This window comes from Prionailurus bengalensis, chromosome B4 (assembly GCF_016509475.1).
Source record: "Prionailurus bengalensis isolate Pbe53 chromosome B4, Fcat_Pben_1.1_paternal_pri, whole genome shotgun sequence".
Lineage (NCBI taxonomy): Eukaryota > Metazoa > Chordata > Mammalia > Carnivora > Felidae > Prionailurus > Prionailurus bengalensis.
Window position 1 is genome coordinate 13970941 of NC_057358.1, and position 20754 is coordinate 13991694.

General features: G+C 45.3%; 1 protein-coding gene across 3 annotated transcripts in view; it reads right to left on the reverse strand.

Annotated features, from left to right (window-relative positions):
• The window catches only part of NMT2 (N-myristoyltransferase 2), a 77165-nt gene extending 61696 nt beyond the window's left edge, over positions 1 to 15469 (reverse strand). For 2 of the 3 annotated variants that reach the window (XR_006294649.1, XM_043563784.1), the window contains exon 1: positions 15251 to 15469. Coding sequence is in view for 2 of the 3 variants with exons in the window: in XM_043563784.1 (XP_043419719.1) it covers positions 15251 to 15360 (110 nt within the window). In the remaining variant the exon portion in view is untranslated. The remainder of the gene's footprint in view (positions 1 to 15250) is intronic. The other variant, XM_043563785.1, reaches the window with a different exon arrangement.
• Positions 15470 to 20754: the final 5285 nt, after the last annotated feature.

Below are 20754 nucleotides of genomic sequence, written 5' to 3' on the forward strand. Positions count from 1 at the left end.
ACAAGATGCTCCACCCACCTCCCTGGCAGGAAGGAACATGAAAACAAAACCGCCTCAGATTCTACTCTTCATCTGCTGATTTGTTTAACATTTGCAAGTCTAACAATATCAGAAGGATGGGAGGTAAAGGAATGCCCGTATAACCACTGGTGAAACGTGAATGGACAAAGCCACTCTGGAGAACAATCTAGCGCTGGCTGCCATCCTCGCCCCCACCAGCCACGGCAGCAGCTTTGCGGGGCACTCACCGTGCCAGGTGCTGTGCTAACCAAACACCTCACAGATGTCAACCTTGTGCACAGTCACAACTTGTAAGGCAAGTGCTATTATGCTGATCTTCTCGTCTAACAGAAGAGGAAACTGAAATCCAAAGAGATGAAGGAACCTGGTGAAAGTTGCAAGAAGGGCCAGGACGCGAGTCCAGCCAGTCTGGGCTCCAGAGCCCATGCAATTACTACACCATAACGCCTCTCCTCCATGCATCTCTGCTGGCTGAACATCTTTTTAGATATACACTGGCAATATTTAGGTCTTCGTTTGTCAACTGCCTATTCGTGATCTTTGAACATTTTTTATCAGCCTCTTGGTTTTTCAATGAATTATAACAGATGTTTAGTGCTGTGTGTACGTTATGTTTAGGATGCCAAATCCCATGACTAGATGGAAAGGCACTACAGGGGACAATGCATGAGGAGGTTTGGATGCAGTTTAGGAACGGTACAAGTAACCCACAGGTGCTTAGCAGTGCCCTGCAGACAGAGGAGAATTCGCACCCGCAGCTGTGGGAAGTGGGCCAAGGTAGAGTCAAATCCTTTGGGTGCGCTGGCCTCAAGCCTCTCCTCATGCTGGATCGGGACAGCCATCTCCAATGTTGATCATGTGGCCACCCAGTTCAATAATGGATTTGACCCACGGTTCAGATTCAAGAGTCAGTCTGTTCTGGTCAGCGGCTCATTCGTGCAGTTCCAAGAATGACTCCTTTACCCTTTTTCTTCCCGACTGTAACACTCAGTCCAGAGCGAGGTGTCACCACCCTTCCAGCTGCCATCATGTGGCTGTGCTATCGCCTGACCTGAAGATTTCAGCCACCTCATCAGTTAGGTGGCTTTGTGCCTTTTTCAGCACATTCCTTCTCCTCATGGGGCTGATGCAGGAAATATATGTCCGAGGCTCTCCAAAGCGGCGTTATCTCCAATCAAGCAGTAAATCACGGACCTGCCTCTGGAAGGCTCAGAGCTCAAAGATGCCCCCCCCCAAGTTTATGGCCAGTGAAGGTCAGAGATCATTATAAAGGTCAGCCAAGGGGGCTGCAGTTGGGTAGAGGTCACAGTGGGACTGGCCAACAATGTCAATGTTTACGCAGGTGTTAGCAGGAGGACAGTGACTTCAGTAAGCCCTAGATTCAACCCAGGCCCAGTTGGGGTGGAAGCAGCTGGATGACTCCTTTGCTCGCTCCTGGTCTAACGTTTGCTAAACAATCCCCCCCGCCTTTTTTTTTTTAATTTTTTTTTCAACGTTTATTTATTTTTGGGACAGAGAGAGACAGAGCATGAACGGGGGAGGGGCAGAGAGAGAGGGAGACACAGAATCGGAAACAGGCTCCAGGCTCCGAGCCATCAGCCCAGAGCCTGACGCGGGGCTCGAACTCACGGACCGCGAGATCGTGACCCGGCTGAAGTCGGACACTTAACCGACTGCGCCACCCAGGCGCCCCTACAATCCCCCTTTTTGAGATATCTGCTTGCTTCCAAATTTTTTAGTCTTTCAACTCTTACCATAATGTAAACGTGGGAAAATGTGTCCTCATTAGCGTTCTCTGGCCATAATCATTTCCTTATTATCAAACAATTCTGGTGCCTACTTCCTATAAAACCCAATTCTGGTAAGAGTTAATGTGAATTATAATAAAATTTTACCAATATGCATTAGCAAGAAACTAGTCTAGTGTGATTTACAGTTTGTGAAGTTAAGGCCTGTCTGCAGACAGTCCAAGATCAGAGTAAGGGAAGAAATATTTAAAATGTAAAATGAAATTTTTAAATATATCTTTTTTTTTTTCAACGTTTATTTTTGGGACAGAGAGAGACACAGCATGAACGGGGGAGGGGCAGAGAGAGAGGGAGACACAGAATTGGAAGCAGGCTCCAGGCTCTGAGCCACCAGCCCAGAGCCCGACGCGGGGCTCGAACTCACGTACTGCGAGATCATGACCTGGATGAAGTCGGACGCTTAACCGACTGCGCCACCCAGGCGCCCCATAAATATATCTTTAAATTTATTGCATAAATTAAAAGACAAAGTACAAATTGTTCACCTATTCAACAAATTTCTTTTTGTTTTTAAAGTTTTTATTTACTTATTTTGGGTGGGGGAGCAGAGAAAAAGGGAGAGAGAATCTGCATTGTCAACACAGAGCCAGATGCAGGACTCGAACTCACAAACCATATAATGACCTGAGCTGAAATCAAGAGTCGGATGCTTAACCCACTGAGCCACCCAGGTGGCCCTCAACAAACAAATTTCTCAAATGCTTACCTCTTTGTCTCTTGGCCAAAACTGTTCTTAAAGATGAAATGATGAACATAAGTGGAAAAAAAATTTTTAAAGGCATGAGGTAGTCGGCAGAGTGTATCCCTCAAGATAGTCCAACTTAGTGAAAAATTACCTATTTCCTATGACCTTCTCTCACTCATGCTCATGGTATTTTTCTGACAGAATAACTGATATGGGGCGCCTGGGTGGCTCAGTCAGTTGAGCATCTGACTTCTGTTCAGGTCATGATCTCATGGTTCGTGAGTTCGAGCCCCATGTAGGACTCTGTGCCAACAGCTCAGAGTCTGGAGCCTGCTTCTGATCTGTGACTCCCTCTCTCTCTGCCCCTCCCTGGCTCACACCCTGCCTCTCTCTCTCTCATAAAAAAATTAAAAATAGAAAAATTAAAAAAAGAATAACTGATATACAGCAGCTCCTACTTACATGACTTTTCCCATTTCTGGGCCTGTCAGAGGCAGATATAGTTAACAAGCCATAAATAAATCTTTTTCCTGGCTGAGAGTCATTGCCATATTGTATTAGCATTATTATATTTAATATTAATGCATCAGTAAGGTTAATAAATCAGTGTGCTTTTCAAATGATATTCCTATTTCTAAATTCCTTTACATATGTTTCTTTTTCTTTTTCAATTTTTTAATGTTTATTTATTGAGAGAGAGACAGAGAGAGTGCAAGCAGGAGAGGGGCAGAAAGAGAGAGGGAGACAGAGAATCTGAAAGCAGGCTCCAAGCTCTGAGCTGTCAGCACAGAGCCTGACGCGGGGCTCGAACTCGTAAACTGCGAGATCATGACCTGAGCTGAAGTTGGATGCTTAACAGACTAGGCCACCCAGGCACCCCACACAGTTTTGTTTTCTACCTCTTTTCTATATCCTAATGCTGATCACGGACCTCATCAAATCTCTCATTACAGAAACATTCCATACGTACATGAAATCCTCGTAGTTACAGAGTGTGGCAAAATATTTTGCTCTCTTCCCCCAGAAAAATCCTGTGAAGAAGTGAGGGGCAAGATCTACACGGCTGTGGAGAGAAAACCCGTGTCTGAGGAGTGATGCGGCTGCCATAGCAACAGGTGAGGCCATCACCTGGAATCACAAAAGTGAACTTGGGAGTTCTCAAGCACAGAAGGCTATGCCAGCCCCAATCCAGAAGGGAGCTAAAGGTCACAGTCCACTTTGGGCTGGTAGAGGAAAGAGACAAGGAAATTTTTTAAAAGCACAGAGGCACCCCAGAGCTCAGAGAAATTAAATTGAGGCTTGGTGACAGAAGTTTCTTGATTTCTGGTTTAATACTAATTTCAATATGCCACACGGCCTCTCTAATGCTTGTTAGCTAAAAAAGACACTAAAATATTCATTAAGAAATATTTTGGGGGCGCCTGGGTGGCGCAGTCGGTTAAGCGTCCGACTTCAGCCAGGTCACGATCTCGCGGTCCGGGAGTTCGAGCCCCGCGTCGGGCTCTGGGCTGATGGCTCAGAGCCTGGAGCCTGTTTCCGATTCTGTGTCTCCCTCTCTCTCTGCCCCTCCCCCGTTCATGCTCTGTCTCTCTCTGTCCCAAAAATAAATAAAAGTTGAAAAAAAAAATTTTTTTTTAAAAAAAGAAATATTTTGGAGGGGCGCCTGGGTGGCTCAGTCGGTTGAGTGACCGACTTCGGCAGGTCATGATCTCATGGTTTGTGAGTTCGAGCCCCATGTCAGGCTTGGTGCTGACAGCTCAGAGCCTGGAGCCTGCTTCTGATTCTGTGTCTCCCTCTCTCTCTGCCCCTCCCCTACTCAGGCACTGTCTCTCTCTGCCTCAGAAATAAAAAAACATTAAAAAAAAAAAAAAAAGAAATATTTTGGAGAAGTGATATACATACAAAGATATTAATTTCAGCACTGCTTACTGGCACACACACACACACACACACACAAAAACGGAAACAACCTCATGATCTATTCACAGGGGACAGATTAAATAATGGCACACCTAGTCAATGATACAACATTCAACTTTTTAGCTTTTCTTTCTTTCTTTCTTTCTTTCTTTCTTTCTTTCTTTCTTTCTTTCTAAGAGAGAGTGAGCATGCGGGCAGGGGAGAGGAGCAGAGGAAGGGAGCAGAAAGGGGAGGGGGGAGAGAGAGAAAGTGAGAGAGAATCCTGAGAAGGCTCCATGCTCAGCAGGACCCTGGGATCATGATCCGAGCCGAATTCAAGAGTTGGACGCTCAACCGACTGAGCCACCCTGAGCCACCCAGATGCCCCCAACATACAGCCTTTAAAAAAAATTTTTTTTTAACGTTTTTTTTATTTTTGAGACAGAGAAAGACAGAGCATGAACGGGGGAGGGGCAGAGAGAGAGGGAGACACAGAATCGTAAGCCAGCTCCAGGCCCCGAGCCGTCAGCATAGAGCCTGATGCGGGGCTCGAACTCACGGACCGTGAGATCGTGACCTGAGCTGAACTCGGACGCTTCACCGACTGAGCCACCCAGGTGCCCCCATACAGCCTTTTAAAAAAAGAGGTTGGTCAGGGTGCCTGCGTGGGCAGCTCTGTCGGTTGAGCGTCCGACTTCAGCTCAGGGCACAATCTCGCAGTTCGTGAGTTCCAGCCCCGCGTCGGGCTCTGTGCTGACAGCCCGGAGCCTGGAGCCCCTTTCAGATTCTGTGTCTCCCTCTCTCTCTGCCTCTCCCTGATCGTGCTCTCTCTCTCTCTCTCTCTCTTGAAAATAAATAAACTTAAAAAATATTGTTTCAAACAATTAAAAAAGAGCTTGGTCTATGTGCTCCGATACCCGTATTTCAGAGACACACCGTGAAGTGGAAAACCGAGGTGCGGCAGCGGTCCAGCTCGCTACCATCTGCACAGGCACGTGTAAGCACGCACGCGTGCACACGCACACCCGTGTCCCTGTGTATGTTGGACCGGCATACGCCATCGCAAGGACAGGCCACCGGCCGGCAACAGCAGCTGCTCCTGAAGAGGGACACTCAGCTAGGAGAGCGAGACTCCCTTTCCACGGGACACCCTTTTGTGCCTCTTGGATCTCGCAACCATACGCTCAACAACCTATTCAAAATATTCTTTAATTTAACAAATTAAGGTGGATACGGAGCCACAGCTAATACACCAACGCTGTATTTGTTAGCACACGGGTCGGGCTGTGTCGGGTAACGTCCCAAATCCCAGAGCATCCGGCACAGAAGCTCACTTCTCTCTCGGGAGTCTCCGTGTGCCCCACAGGGACGTCCTGTGACAAGAGGGGCCAGGCTCCCTCTACTTTATCCTCTGCCAGCCCCAGGACGTCTGCTGGGTTCACCTGTGACTTCCCATCACACACACCGCGGCCGACGGCAGGGAGGACAGAAACACTCCAGGCGGCAGGAAGGAGACAGAGCTGAGTTGGGAGAAGGGGCCCCCTAGCAGCCGCGGACCGAGAGCCCAAGAGCAGACTAAGTGAACGATGATGAGTCTCCACCGAGTCGTAAGATGGAGAGGCCAGTCGTGTCACAGGACTCAGCGAGGGCTATGATGTTCCCGGGACACCAAATGACAGGAATTTCCAGGACAAGAAGAGTAGATCACATTTTTTAAGATATATACCAAGGAACTGTCTTTTTGCCTAATGATACATTCCGACATTCTCTATTAAAAACGACGTGATGGGGCACCTGGGTGGCTCAGTTAGTTGAACGTCCAACCTCGGCTCAGGTCAAGATCTCACAGTTTGTGAGTTTGAGTCCCGCAACGGGCCCTGTGCTGTTAGCTCAGAGCCTGGAGCCTGTTTCAGATTCTGTGTCTCCCCATCTCTCTGCCCCTCCTCTGCTCATGCTCTGTCTCTCTCTCTCTCTCTCAAAAATAAATAAACATTAAAAAAAAATTTAAAAAACAACAACGATGTGCTTTTGCAAAAGCAAGTTTTTTCCAAAGTTTATTTATTTTTGAGAGAGACAGAGAGAGAATATCCCAAGCAGGCTTTGCACTGTCAGCACAGAGCCCAATGCAGGGCTTGAACTCACAAACTGTGAGATCATGACCTGAGCCAAAACCAAGAGTCCACCTGAGCCACCCAGGCAACCTGTGAACTTCATTTGGAAAAAAAAAAAAAAAATCTCTGCTTTCATTGGTTTTTTTCTTCAGTTTCTACAAAATGTTAATCAACACCCAAAGGATAGTAAACAGCAAGTATCCCTCCCCCATGCCCCAAAAACACCAAATGAAGAAATTATGGGCAATTATCATATTAACTGAATCACCATCATTCTTGGAATGTACTACATGAACTTGAACATGAGTGAACGAACACTGCCGTGGGAATAAAGGAGCCCATATTTCCGCAGTGTGTGTGTGTGTGTGTGTGTGTGTGTGTGTGTGTGTGTGTGTGTGTGTGTTTGATGCAGTAACAGAAACACAATGTGCTCACAAAAGAGAAACTGTACAATTAAAATCCCACCTCTGTTTGGGATGCCTGCTGGGTGATGTGTGCATTGGATCTTCTCCTGTGGCTTGAAGAACTTCCTAACTTACAGGAACCCAAAACACCCACAAAAGCACTACCCTCTCAAGTGTCAAACCAGCCAGGCTGTGGAGCTGGGAACCAGTGTGAACCAGAGGGAACCAGCAGGCTCAAGTGGATTCCTCCAGCAGTGCTGTCCACGGGAGCTGCTCAACACCAGACTCCCGAACACGTTTTGCTTCTTCTGGTAAACTGACTATGGAGGCTTGACCCATCGCAGTGCTGGGAGGCAGAGGGCACCAGGGGAAGGATGCTGGCCTGCAGGAGGCCATGGGGGGGCAGCTACAGAATTTGGTCCAGAAGGGAGAGGAGATAGCCATGAAACAGGAAGAGAAGAAAAAAGATCTCACTGCAAATTACACTGATGCTGTAATTAAAATTAGTCCTTTAACGGGCCTGAAGAGAAATTCAAGAGGGCTCTCTGTAATCAAGCTGCAAAATTTTTTTAAACGAGGAAATGCATTCATTTATTTTTAAACTCACTGACATTTACTGTACTCATTACACTTGAGAAAAGTGACTGAAGAGGTGCTCAGGTTGGTAATCTCTGACCTCCAGGGAGATAAGCGTGAAACACTATCAAACAAATCACTACTTTATTGATTTACGGTCCACGCAGTTTAGTGCACAGGCGAGAGTTTACAGTCACATGGCAAGAGGCCCAACACCTACATCTGAATCTGAAATGTGGCCTGCACAAGTTACATAAACTTGGAAAAGCCCCCTTCTCCTCATCTGTTGCTACAAAGGTTCAACAAGAAAAATGTATACACGAAGTAAGAAGAACATACCAGAAGTTCAAAAAATTAGCAATTATTTTACACACCGGATCCTCTGCAGCACAGAACCCAACAGAGAATTCTACATCTCAAGTCCTTTCAATGAGAATTAGGAGAAAAAAAAAAATCCTTCACATATTCCTAATGCACATAGGGGGAAACTTTTTAAATTAGAAATTAATTTGTCAAGGGGGACTAAGAACCACTGAATCCATTTGATAAATCTTTGTTAGGCCGCCAGTATGTTCAGTGCACCAGATATGGCAAAAATCAGAGCCTGCAAGCACGGCGTCCGTGCCCAGCCTACTGGTGAGCAGACAGGTGGACACACGTTCATGTTCTGCAGACATGTTTGGAGGTGTCAGCCTTGTTTATGATCTCCTTTTCTGAAAAGGACCACAGATCTCACTGTGGCAGGAAGGGCGGTAGGGCCTCTGGCAGGGATTATCACCTTCAGTGGAAACCTTAGCCAGACCTTGAACTTGGAGAAGGAGGCAAAGGTGGGAAGATGTAGAGAACACACTCGGGGAGAGAGGACCCCCAAGAACATGTGCGAAGCCCTGGCCCAGGGACGGGCACGGACAGGAAATCAATCCCTTTGGTGAACAGTGATGTCTGATGGCGAATAAGTTGTTTTCTGCCCTACGCTATAATCAAACCTCTCCCCCTCATTAGTCACAAAACCCTCAGTCAATGGTGTGCACAACAGCCTTACCTTAGTGGTTCTTGGGGGCAGGGGATGACAGACAACAAAGTGACCCAGGGTCAAAGGTCTGAGGAGAAAATGGAAAGGAGCCTAAAGCATTTGGAGCTAGCGATGGGCAGGCTGAGAACCGTGAAAGCCTCAGGCTCTAAGAAACCGCAATCATCCTGTCTGAGCTTGAGCCACTGTGTTCAGATATTAAAGAAAAGTGTGATTCTAGGATGTAAAAGGATGCAGAAACCCTCAGGTTATAGAAAGATAGGGGAAAAATCCTAGAAACTTCTAGACTAAAAGCAATTCAAAACAAAGAAAGAGTAAGGTTTCCTATACAAGAAAGGGAAGCAGATTGGCAGAGAAATAACATCTGTGCCACTAAATGCCAGATGATAATAAAGCATTTGTGGAGTTTGGAGAAAAATGATTATTACAGAATTACACGCATGCCCAGACTGTGGTTTATGCATGAGGACAAAAGAAAGACATCTCCAGACATACAAGAATTCAGAAAATATATCATCTGCATACTCTAATAAAAAAAAAATGAGGGGCACCTGCATGGCCCAGTTGGTTGAGCGTCCAGCTTCGGCTCAGGTCATATTCTTCGCAGTTCGTGAGTTCAAGCCTCGCACGGGGCTCTCAGAGAGGCTGCTTTGGATCCTCTGTCTCCCTCTCTCTGCCCCTTCCCCACTCACTCTGTCTCTCTCAAAATAAATAAATAAACTTAAAAAAAATGAAAAAGTACTCAAAAAAAGAAGGTATGGTTTACAAGGAATAGTGATAAGCAACAAAAAAGGAAAGTCTAAGAAGTTTTTGACAATATTGATGTGAGTATAATGTAATAGTTAAAAAAGTTTTAATGGAATATAAGGGCAAAAATAAAAAAGCTACATGGAATTAAAATTCCAGACTATTCCAACAAAACCTAGAACATGTAAAGGAAGGAAAAGTCAAATATCCTACGCGTTTTGTCTTGGTAGAATATTTTAGATAATGGTTAATTTTTGACATTGATAGAGAAATACAGATAAAAACATACTTGTTCAAAACTTAAAGATCATTCTCAGAGTTTCGAAGAAAAGTAGGGTATACAGCTAGAAGGAAGAAATGTCGAATATCCAGGGAAGACAACAGAAGAATAAAGAAATATTCTGAGTACCAGAGAAGCTTCAAGAAGTCAAAAGCAGGATATGATCTGAGTTGTCCAGAGAAAGGGCCATTTAAATTTAAATTAATTAAAATTAAATAAAATTTAAAATTCAGTTCCTTAGTCACACTAACCACCTTCCAGGTGGCTAGTGACAGCTATTGGACATTCCCATCACTGCAGAAAGTTCTAGCAGACAACACTAATAGTCAGTGAAAAACACAAGGTAACAAATGAGTCCACATAAAGTTTGATCTCATTTACGTTAAATATGCACTCTTTAATATACATTACAATGTTAGCGGATTAAACTGTCAATAGTGGTTTCTCTAGTAAATAAGATGACCAGGCGCCTTCAACTCTTTATACACTTTATTGTTTGAATTTTTTTTAAGTAGGCTTCAAACCCACTGCAGAGCCCAAAGTGGGACTTGAACTCATGACCCTGAGATCAAGACCTGAGCTGAGATCAAGAGTTGGACACTTAACTAACTGAGCCACCGAGGCACCCCTGCTTGAATTTTTAATACTGCATATTTTACTCTTAAAATGAATAAAAGTCAGAAACATATTTTCAAATACAAGAACAAAAAAAAAAAAAAATCAACCAACTTTTTCTTGAACTTGGTACAGAATTTGGTTCCACTCCCTGAGTCAACTAAGCAACTGACTTTTACTCCTATATATTTAGTGTGGACACTTGTGTTAACAAACAACTTCAGCATGATGAAGAGTGTGTCCCATACCTTGATATTTTCCAGAGTTTAGGTAAACTTCTGGAAGAAGTCTGTTCTGAGCCCAAAGTGATATCACATTTCAGATGCAAGTCAGAGCGGACATTTGATGATTTCAGACTGTTACTGGAATTGAGGGAGTTTTTGGGCATAAGCTGTTAACACACCTTTCCATTTAGATCTACACAGTTGATAACAGATCAGATTTCAGAAAGGGCAGCTTTGAATTATCCTACGAAGTTCCCACAGCCGGTCTCAATGATACACAGATAAAGTCAGAAAGAACAAAATACTGTGCAGAGAATAACTTCAATGTCCCCCCTATATGGGGTGTGGGAGAAGACAGGTTACGTTCTTTGTTCTTTGTTCACTCCAAAGATTTAATCTTTACCAAATACCAGACCTTCATTTTTCTAAGGAGAGAAAAAAAAAAGTCTTAAAAATGTCTCAGAATAACCCTCAAATACTACAACTATTTCGTAACTACCTCAGGGAATAATTTGGCCATTCATCTGCCAACAACAGTATATTCATAAATGTTTATGTTACTCCCTAGGTAAATAGTCCTGGTAGCTGCCTCCTATTCCACCACACTGAATATTGAGGAAAACGCTCTTGGTGGGAAGGAGATAAAAGCCATCAATCTGTCTAGGAAAATGTTTTTCTCTTTCCTTTTTTTTTTTTTTTTTTTGCATTGTGAAAATCGGTGTTGGTAAAGCCAGAAAAGGGATTTGGTTTTGTTGCCGACCTGAACGCTAATTTTATTTGGGGCCAATTGTGTGACAATGCCTCCAACACTGGCCAATAACTATGCTTCGTGTGAGGTGTGGCAGGCCGAGTAAGAGATAATTACCACCACCCAGTGTACTTTACAAATGGGGAAAAGATGCATAAAATGGGGCAAGGACCAGAGGTGCCTGGTGGCTCAATTGGTTAACCGTCCAACTTTCAGCTCAGGTCATGATCTCATGGCAGTGCGCGGGCTCGAGCCCCACATAGAGCTCCATGCTGACAGTGCAGAGCCTGCTTAGGATTCTCTCTCTCCCTCTCTACCCTTCCTGTGTGCACCCTCTCTCTTTCAAAATAAATAAACTAAAAGAAAAAAAAAAAAGGGGGCAAGAATGAGAAAATAGTGAAATTTGCCCTGTCCTCAAAGTTTCCCCAAATCCCTTCTGAAGAAAGTAACAGAAACCACCTATGCATCAAACGGAGAGAAGTGTTAAAGGTCCATGAGTATTTACCTAACCTCAAACCCACCTGGGAAAGCTGCACGGGAAGTCACCCTAAAGGGAACCTCTTTAGTAGCAGTCAACCCCAGTAGAACAGAAACGTTCAGTCATCTGAACCCTTTCTAATTATTCACATAGAAAGCTGGACTGAAGTAAAATTTCATCTACTTAGAAAGTCTTTGTTAAGAAAATTACAGTACAGGGGCGCCTGGGTGGCGCAGTCAGTTAAGCGTCCGACTTCAGCCAGGTCACGATCTCGCGGTCCGTGAGTTCGAGCCCTGTGTAGGGCCCTGGGCTGATGGCTCGGAGCCTGGAGCCTGATTCCGATTCTGTGTCTCCCTCTCTCTCTGCCCCTCCCCCGTTCATGCTCTGTCTCTCTCTGTCCCAAAAATAAAAAAATAAAAATAAATAAAAAAAAAAAAAGAAAATTACAGTACAAACACAATTACTTTAGAACTTCCAATTTGCTTGACAGTTTTCAAGTTCCTTCCATGCTCTTTACAAGGTTACTTCCCCTAATTGTGAGGCATATGTTACAAGGGAGTTATTTAAACAATCTAGGTAATCCTTTATTGGTCTTTTCACAGAGCATAAAACGTTTCATTCATGGGCTTGAAATATTATCCACAAAAGTGCAATGATCTTTTAAGTCCATAAAGAAAATTCCATGAAAATGAAAGAAGACATTTTTTTGGTGCAAAAGAATCTAATTTGGTATTTTCCTTTTATCTAAGGCTCTAGTTGCAACTAATATGTCTAAAACAAGCAGTAAATACATGACAGCTGACCCCTGAACATCGGGGTGTTAGGGTTCTAAATGCCTACGCTGTCAGAAATCTTTGTATACCTTTTGACTCCCCCAAAACTTAACTACTAACAACACGGTGGTGACCAGAAGCCTCACTGATAACATGAGCAGTCAATGAACACCTATTTTGTATATATATTATATACGGTATTCTTGCAATTAAGCCAGCTGGAAAAAAGAAAATGTTATTATGAACATCATAAGGAAGAGACAAAATATTTGCATAGTGTGCTGTATTTATGGAAAAACATCCGTGTATAACCAGACCTGTGCGTTTCAAACCAGTGTTGTTCAAGCGTCAACTGCATACTCAATAGTGGTAGGAAATTAATTCCTTCTGGCCACCAGGATAGTATTTAGTAAATTACTGCTTTGTGTACTGACCCATACCTCGTGGCCTCAAAGCGATAATTCATCATTCTTAAGTAATCTCTACACCCAACGTGGGGCTCGAACTCAAGACCCCAAAATCAAGAGTGGCAGGCTCTACTGACTGAGCCAGCCAGGCGCCGCTTCAACAATTCATCATTAAAACGTAGAGTGTTTACCTACGCATTCCTCCAAAGGCTCCTTATTTGTAATTTAATTTAAACTGGTAGAGAAGGAAGAGGTCAAGCAGAGAAAACCTCTTTTCAAATGTTAACATTTACAAACTGGAGCGATGTAAGAAAAAAATCCAGGTTTCACTGAGCCATACCATCAGTACACAAGTCAAATAAAACACGAGTACCCCCAAATCTGGCACACACCATCGAAATTCAAACCCCCCAAAAAAGCAGTCCAACAAGCCCAGCAACATGAATTTTTACTGCTCTCCTCACATTTAACAGACTACCAAAAAAAAAATCCATTATATCAATCTCTTACCACTAGAAGCTGTTGTATTACCCGTTCTTGGTTAAAATACTTGTCTAGTGGGCATCCCTACATTTCGAGTAACTGTGCTAATATATGCTATGTGAATGTACAAGACTGAAAACCTCTGAAGGGGACAGAGAGATGCCTCTGGGTGCCGATCCGGGAAATTCACACAGCCAAGGAAGCCACGGCTTCCCAGATCAGTGGACACACAGATAAATAATTCTCTGTAGCATGGATGTTCTGGACTGTGTAGGCAAGGAGGTACAGATCAAACCTTCCAAAGACTTAATAACAGAAATTACAGCGGAGAAGAGAAAAGTCCAGGGTCTCCTCAGAAAGATAATGGACAGGTGCTGAAGTTATTGGGGTAACCCGTCCCATGTGCACCTGGGCCCATTCTAGCACTAATGCTATTGTCTCAAAAGCAAATTTATATTTAGCTAGCTATCACAGGCACATTTCTATCACTGCATAAACAGAACTCAGGCTCAGATATCTGTAAGAATTTCCTTTCCTCTTAAAAAAAAGAAATTCTAGACTTGAATTGTAACATTCGGTACTTGGAGGCGCCACCCAAGAATTCATTACAAAAAAAAAAAAGCGACTTGCAAATGGGAGAAAGATTTAGTCAGCTTTTCTTTTTCTTGATCTCTTTTAATATTTTCTAACACCTTAAAAGCTCAGTAAAAGTTCTTTTCTTAAACAAATCTCCAAGCAGACGTTAAACAGAATGCAAATGCTTTACACTTTAAATCGTCAATCACTGAAAGAATCCTCTCCATGAACTGAATAAATAAGCCATCTGTGTCTAAGGCCTCCCTATCATGTTTTCAAGCTGACCCACTTCTTCAGTCACCACGGTTTGCAAAATCTCACATCCAAGGGGCGGCAGGAAGTGCTCGGTACCAGCGCAGTGTGAAGCCGACGGGGTAAAAGGGTAATGCAAACACCACCTTTAAGGACACCAGTCTTATTTAAAATGACCGCCTCCCCCCTCCCAGACTCTAAAAACAGAACTTCAATACCCTTAACCGGAAGCAATCTTTTCTCCAAAGCGAGAGCAAATCTAGTCTGCGGGGGAGAAAGGGGAGCCGGCCAGTGAAAAGGAATCAGAGGAAACCTGATCGGGTGCTAAAATCCTTGGTGCCTCTGGCTTTGGAGATCAAACACCGCTTTGCAAGCAGGATCTGTTCAGACCAGCGGGAGCTGGCCCCAAGCGTGAGCCCAAATCAGCGGACCGGACCTGCTTTACGGAGCTTTGCAGGCACGCCGGGCAGTGGCAAACCCGCGGGCAGTGGCAAACCCGCGCGTCCGCGGGGGCTCTCCGCGCGGGGCGGGAGGGGACAGCGGCCGCGAAGCACAACTTTCCGCAGTTCCGCGCCTCCAGCGAGCAACCGACCCGGCGCAAATGTCAAACCACTGCCCCCCCCCCCCATCAGCTCCTCTTTTTTTTTTTTTTTTTTTTTTTTTTCTGGAGGTGGTGGCGGCTGGGGGAGGGGTGGGAAGGTCTAGAAGGACTTAAGAAGAGGATGACAAGGAACAGAAGGGGACGACTTCCCACAAACGGGGCCGCCACAAAGGGACGGGGACCGCGCCTCCCCTAGGTCCCGCCGAGTCGCACACCGGCCAGGACCGCACGTCGCAGCCGCGGGCCGGGGCCGGGCTCAGGAGGCGGCGGGGACGAGCAGGGGCCGGCCGGCCCCGCGGCAGGTGACAGCGGCGTCGCCGGTCCCCGCACGGGGGGCCCGCGCCTCCCCGCCCACCCCGGGCCTCGCCTCCGCCGCGCCGCCCGCGAGCCCCCGGGAGCCGGACCTCAGCGGGCCTGGGGACCTCCCGCCCCCTCAGAGCGGCCCCGGCCCCGCCCGCGCCCCCGGACCCGGCGTCCGGGCGCAGCCCGCGCCGCGCGCTGTCCTCGCGCCCCGTGCCGCCCGCGCGCCTACCCTTTGGCGTGCTCCGTCTCCTCCTCATTGTCCCCGTCTATCCCGCACGTGTCCTGGTCGTCCAGCTCCAGGCTCTGCTGGCTGGCCGCAGACTCGCTGTCCTCCGCCATCGCGGCGGCGCGGGCTGGGGAGGCGGCGCTCGGGGCCGCGGGCGTGGGGGGCCGGCGCGGCGGCGTCGCCAGCAGCTCCCCCTAGTGCCGCCCGCCGTCTCCTCCGAGCCAGGAGCCGGGGCGCCGCGCCCACCAGCCCCGCCCGGCCTGGGCCCGCCCACCGCGGCGGGGGCGGGGAGGGGTGGGCACGCCTCGCGGCGCCTGGGGCGGGGGGGAGGGGCCGAGGCGGAGACGGGCTGCGCGGGGTGGTCGCGAGCCCCGGGGAGGGCGCGGGCGCCGAGCCCCTGGAACCCGAGCCCGCTCCGCCCCTCATCTCTGCCGCAACACGCAGATTCCCAAATCCGTGGGTCTTCGTTTCGGAACGCTGTCCCCGCGATTTGACACCTCTACAGGTTAGGAAGCGCTTTTAACCATTGCGGGGATCTTCAACCCAAGAATAGGCGTGCCGAGGCTCCTGATTTCTAGAAGCCTCCCCCACGCATACATACACGCATACATACAATTCCATTTCGTGTAACCGTCTTTCCAATACACTGTAAAATCAAAGTCAAAACAGTGCTTCCCACCTCCCCACCTCCCCATTCCAACAGACTGGCAGGCCTAAAACTCTTAACAGAAAAATTCTGAGCTGCCCCTGTTTTCAGAGGACATCACAGGCAGTCCGCTCAGAGCGCAACAACCATCTTGGGGGAATTGGGGTAATCCTGTCCGTGGCGCTGGGGGACTGGACAGTGTCACGTAGGCCACTTTGGCTCCGCCAAGGAGAAGTCATAACCTAGGCCTCCAAGCCATAGTGGGTGGTCTTCTGGCTGAAACGTTCTTCGTCGCCTCCTGAATGAAGAAGTTTCCACGAGCTGCATGGATTGCCAAATAAAAGGCAGGTGACGTTCGGGCTCTTATTTGCTGTACGCAGTCTGTACACAGCAGCCCTTCCTTTGCTTTCCCGTAACGGTTGGTGTTCAAAAGTCCTCCCAGACCGCCGGAAGGTTTTACGGTCAGTGGATAGTTATCAGAAACTGATCAACGAGCAAAATAGAACTTTAAAAAGCCACTTGAAATTTTCGGTGTGCGTCAGTTTTTTTGCAGAAGGTATTGGGGGCATTTTGTGCCTCCCCACCCCATTCCGCCCCCCAAGGGAGACTATGCCCTTAAAATGCACTGAGGTGGAGCATATAAAGACAAAAATTGCAGAGCGATTTCAAAGCCCATCAGCCTTTTGTGACTGATGGTGTTGAGCCTGCTAAGGTTCTGTAAGAAGTGTAAAAAGGGGCCAAAACATGAAGGAAATCTAATACTATCTTTCACAATTGCAACTATTTCTGAGGCAGAAAGTCACTTGTGGCCTCTGGCTTCAAACTTTGGAATAAAGGCAAATGTAGATCACAGAGCTTCCTGCGGCTTTTGCCTGTGAACATGAACAGTCGGATAACTGTAACCTAGTTGGGTAACCAGCAGGATCATGACCAGGAGCAAGTGTATCTGACCCATCACTAACCTATCGGGAAGGTTCTTGAAGAGATTTTAAAAATACAAAGCAAAGGAAACTCAGCAAACATATTTATTTGGATTTGCAAGAAGCTTTGACTAAAAACCTCTCAGAAAAAAGAAAAAAAAAGAATAAGAAAATAATCCTGGAGAAATAAAATGAGGGCATCAAAAATCAGTTAAACGCTGGAAAACAATGACAAACAGGGAACATCTGTTCCCCAGAATGGAAAGGAGTTGGCCCAGACGTCTGTTCAGTACAGGATTGAGGTATTATATAATACAAATGTTTGCCATTGTAAATCACTTGAAGGAGGGCAAAGTTTGCAGATGACCCGGGAGATTCCTAAATCCTATTGTCATGTACAGAAACTATTTCTAAAAATGTTTGCTTCTTTCCCTGACTTAATCCCAGAGTTTGGGGAATTAGAACCAAGGGGCATCTTCCAGAATCTCAGGTCCAAGAGTGACGTGGGGCAAGAGAGTACCATAGAGTAGCTACTAGTGTTAGAGGCCCTGGAGAATTTCCTACCCTGCTAACTCATCTCCTATTATAGATGCCAGACCATAGCTGTATAATTGGTCTTATTTTACTTAAACGATTATAACTTTTTGGTTTTTAAAAAATTGGGGTCAAGTGCACATAATAAAAAATATACCATCTTAGCCATTTCTAAGTGTGTAGTTTGGTAGTATTATGTATACTCATGTTGTGCCACCAATCCCTGGAGCTCTTTCATCCTGAGAAACTGAAGCTGTGCCACTAAACAACTCCCCATCTCCTCTCTGACAGCCAGCATTCTGCCCTCTGTCCCTATGAATGTCGCTACTCTCGCTACCTCCTATACACGGAATCCTGGGGGATTTGTCTGCTGGGGGTGGCTTCACTTAACGTAATATCCTCAGGGTTCATCTTTGTTGGAGCCTGGGTCAGAATTTCCTTCTTTCTAAAGCTGAATAATATCCATTGTATGGATATAAACATTTGTTTCTCCAGGTCTCCTTCCATAGACATTTGGGGTCTTTCTGCTTCTTGCTCTTGTGACTAATGCTGCGATAAAAGCGGATGAGAAACATCATTTTGAATCCCTGCTTTCAGGTTTTTTTGGCTATATATCCAAAAGGGGAATTACTGAATCATCTGGTAATTCCATTTTTCGTGTTTTTTGAGGAACTGACACAGTGTATTCCACAGCGGCTGCAACCATTTTATGTTCCTACCAACAGTGAACACGGGTTGTACTTCTCTACATCCTCACCAACACTTGTTATTTTCTATTTTTTGTAATGCTAGTAATCCTATGGGTGTGAGGTGATATAACCAGAGATTTATATAGAACCCTTGTTTTTGCTTGTAAAGTGCATTTTTTTTAGACCAAAACAATAATAAAAAAAAAATTGTAAAGCCACATCCACTACAAGGATAAAATGAACATAGTTACTGTGGTCCGTTAAATAATACGAGATGACTAACTTAGTAATTTTTAATTACAATGAAAAAATTCTTACATAAGTCAGTCTATCATTAGAAGGAGATTACACATTAGCTGTAAAGTAATACCGCATAATACTTAACCTCAAGGTATATTTGAATATTGTCTCTTATTTTCATCTCTGGGTACTATAATGTAGTATACTATAGGATACTGTAGGATACCTACAGTATCCTGTAGGATACTATAATAAGATTATGGAAAGAGGCAATTAAGAGAATTTGACAACAGGACTAAAGGAAAAGCCCAAGAAGTTCATGTTATTTGCGCTCGAAATCTAAAGGTTCATTTTGGAAGGGTAGTAAGTGGAGGACCCAACCTATCCCATTTTTTCAGAGGAGAGGAAACTATTGATATAGTTGAAAAGAGATTTAATGAATCAGAAGATAGACCTGAGAAATAACCCAGAATGCAGTTCAGAGAAATACAAAGATGGAAAATTTAAAGTTAAGAAACGAACTTGATAGAACAAAAAGATTTAGCATTCATTTCACAAAAGTTCCAGAGGCAAAGAATGAGTTCCAGAGGGAGAAGATAGTGGAGAAAAAAGGAGTTCCAGAAGCAAAGAATGGGGGAAGATAGGACACTAAAACCTTGGATTGTGAGTAACTTGTTCGGCAAGTGTTCCACAAGATGAGCAAACATTTCTAACAAACTTTAATTAAAAAAAATTTTTTTTAATGTTTACTTATTTTTGACAGAGAGAGAGAGCATGAGTGGGCGAGAGAGAGAGGAGACAGAATCTGAACCACGCTCCAGGCTCTGAGCTGTCAGCACAGAGCCCGACGCAGGGCTCGAACTCATGGACCCTGAGATCATGACCTGAGCCGAAGTCGACTGCTCAACCGACTGAGCCACCCAGGCGCCCCTAAAAACTTTTAACTTGATAAACGAACGATGTCTTGCAATATGAGTAGTGTGTGATGCCAAACATCACAGGATCACAACTGAGCCAATGGTTTTTCTGTCTCTCTCTATGGGATTGTGGATGATCATCTCCCATGCTCCGAGGCTCTGTCTCAGGCCACGGCATTTAGCAGAAATCAGTGATTTTTCAGAGTGTTGGAAGGTGCTCAGAACTGGCACTAGTGTATTTTTTGTCACTTTAAAGTGGACAGTCCTTTGCTTCTCCATACAAGAGTAAACTTAGGAATGCTTGGCTTCATTCTAGGTCATTGAATAGCTTCCTTGTTAAAGTTGCACAAAAAGAAAAAGATTCCATCGAGCCAATAGATAGCAGCGATTCTGTTAGTGATTGTGACATAACCTTCTCTCGTCTCCCTCATACGAGCCACCAAGGTTTTCAAAGGTAAGTGCAGGTTAATTTGTTTATTTTTCTCTATATTTTGTATTTTCTTTATTATTTTGTATTAAACTACAGTATTATAATGATTTTTATATGGATGTTTTTGGGTTGTGGAACTAATCATCTGAGGTTCCATTATTTCTTATGGGGAAATTCGCTTTGATATACAAGTGCTTTGGATCACAAGCATGTTTCTGGAACGAATTATGCTCACAAACCAAGGTTCTACTGTATTTGAGGAAGTAATGGAAGTGTATTTTCCATTGATTAAAAAAAAAAACCATGAACCTTTGGATTTATGTATTATCAAGTTACCAGCAAGATTTTTTTCTTTTTTTTTAATGTTTTTTTAATTTATTGGGTGGGGGTCGGCGGGCAGATAGAGAAGGAGAGAGAGAATCCCAAGCAGACTTCGGATGTTAGCTCAGGTCCTGATGTGGGGCTCAATCCCACAAACTGTGAGATCATGACCTGAGCTGAAATCAAGAGTCAGACACTTAACCGACTGAGCCCCCCAGGCGCCCTAGAAATGAACCCAATTCTTAACCTCCCCCTGTATTTATACCCTTTGCAGTATGACTTCGGCTCTCTTTCCAGGAAAAGCCCTTGAATTTGGGCTGGCTTTTTGACCTGCTTCGGCCATTTGAATGTGACGGAAATGATGGTGTGCCAGATCCAAGATTAGGCTCAAGAGGCCTTGTGTGATTCCTCTCTCTCTCTCAATCTTTCTCCCAAAAATCCTGCCGCTGCAACAAAGACAAGCCTAGATAGCCTCCCAGAAGGATAAGAGACTCCATGGATAGGGATCGTCCAGATAAGACCATCCTAGCGTGAACCAACCATTAGCTCACCTGCCCTCTGTACATACACTCATGATCTCAGCAAAGATCAGCAGAGCTCAGCCTAGATGAGCAGAATCGCCCAGCAGACCTGTAGACTTGTGAGAAATGAGTGGTGTTTTCTCAAGACACTAAATTTTGTGGTGTTTTGTTACATGACAATTGGTAACTGACACAGAAATTGGGATGTATGGGATGCCTGGGTGGCTCAGTCAGGTAAGCCTCCAACTCTTGACTTCAGCTCAAGTCGTGGGATCAAGCCCCTCATCAA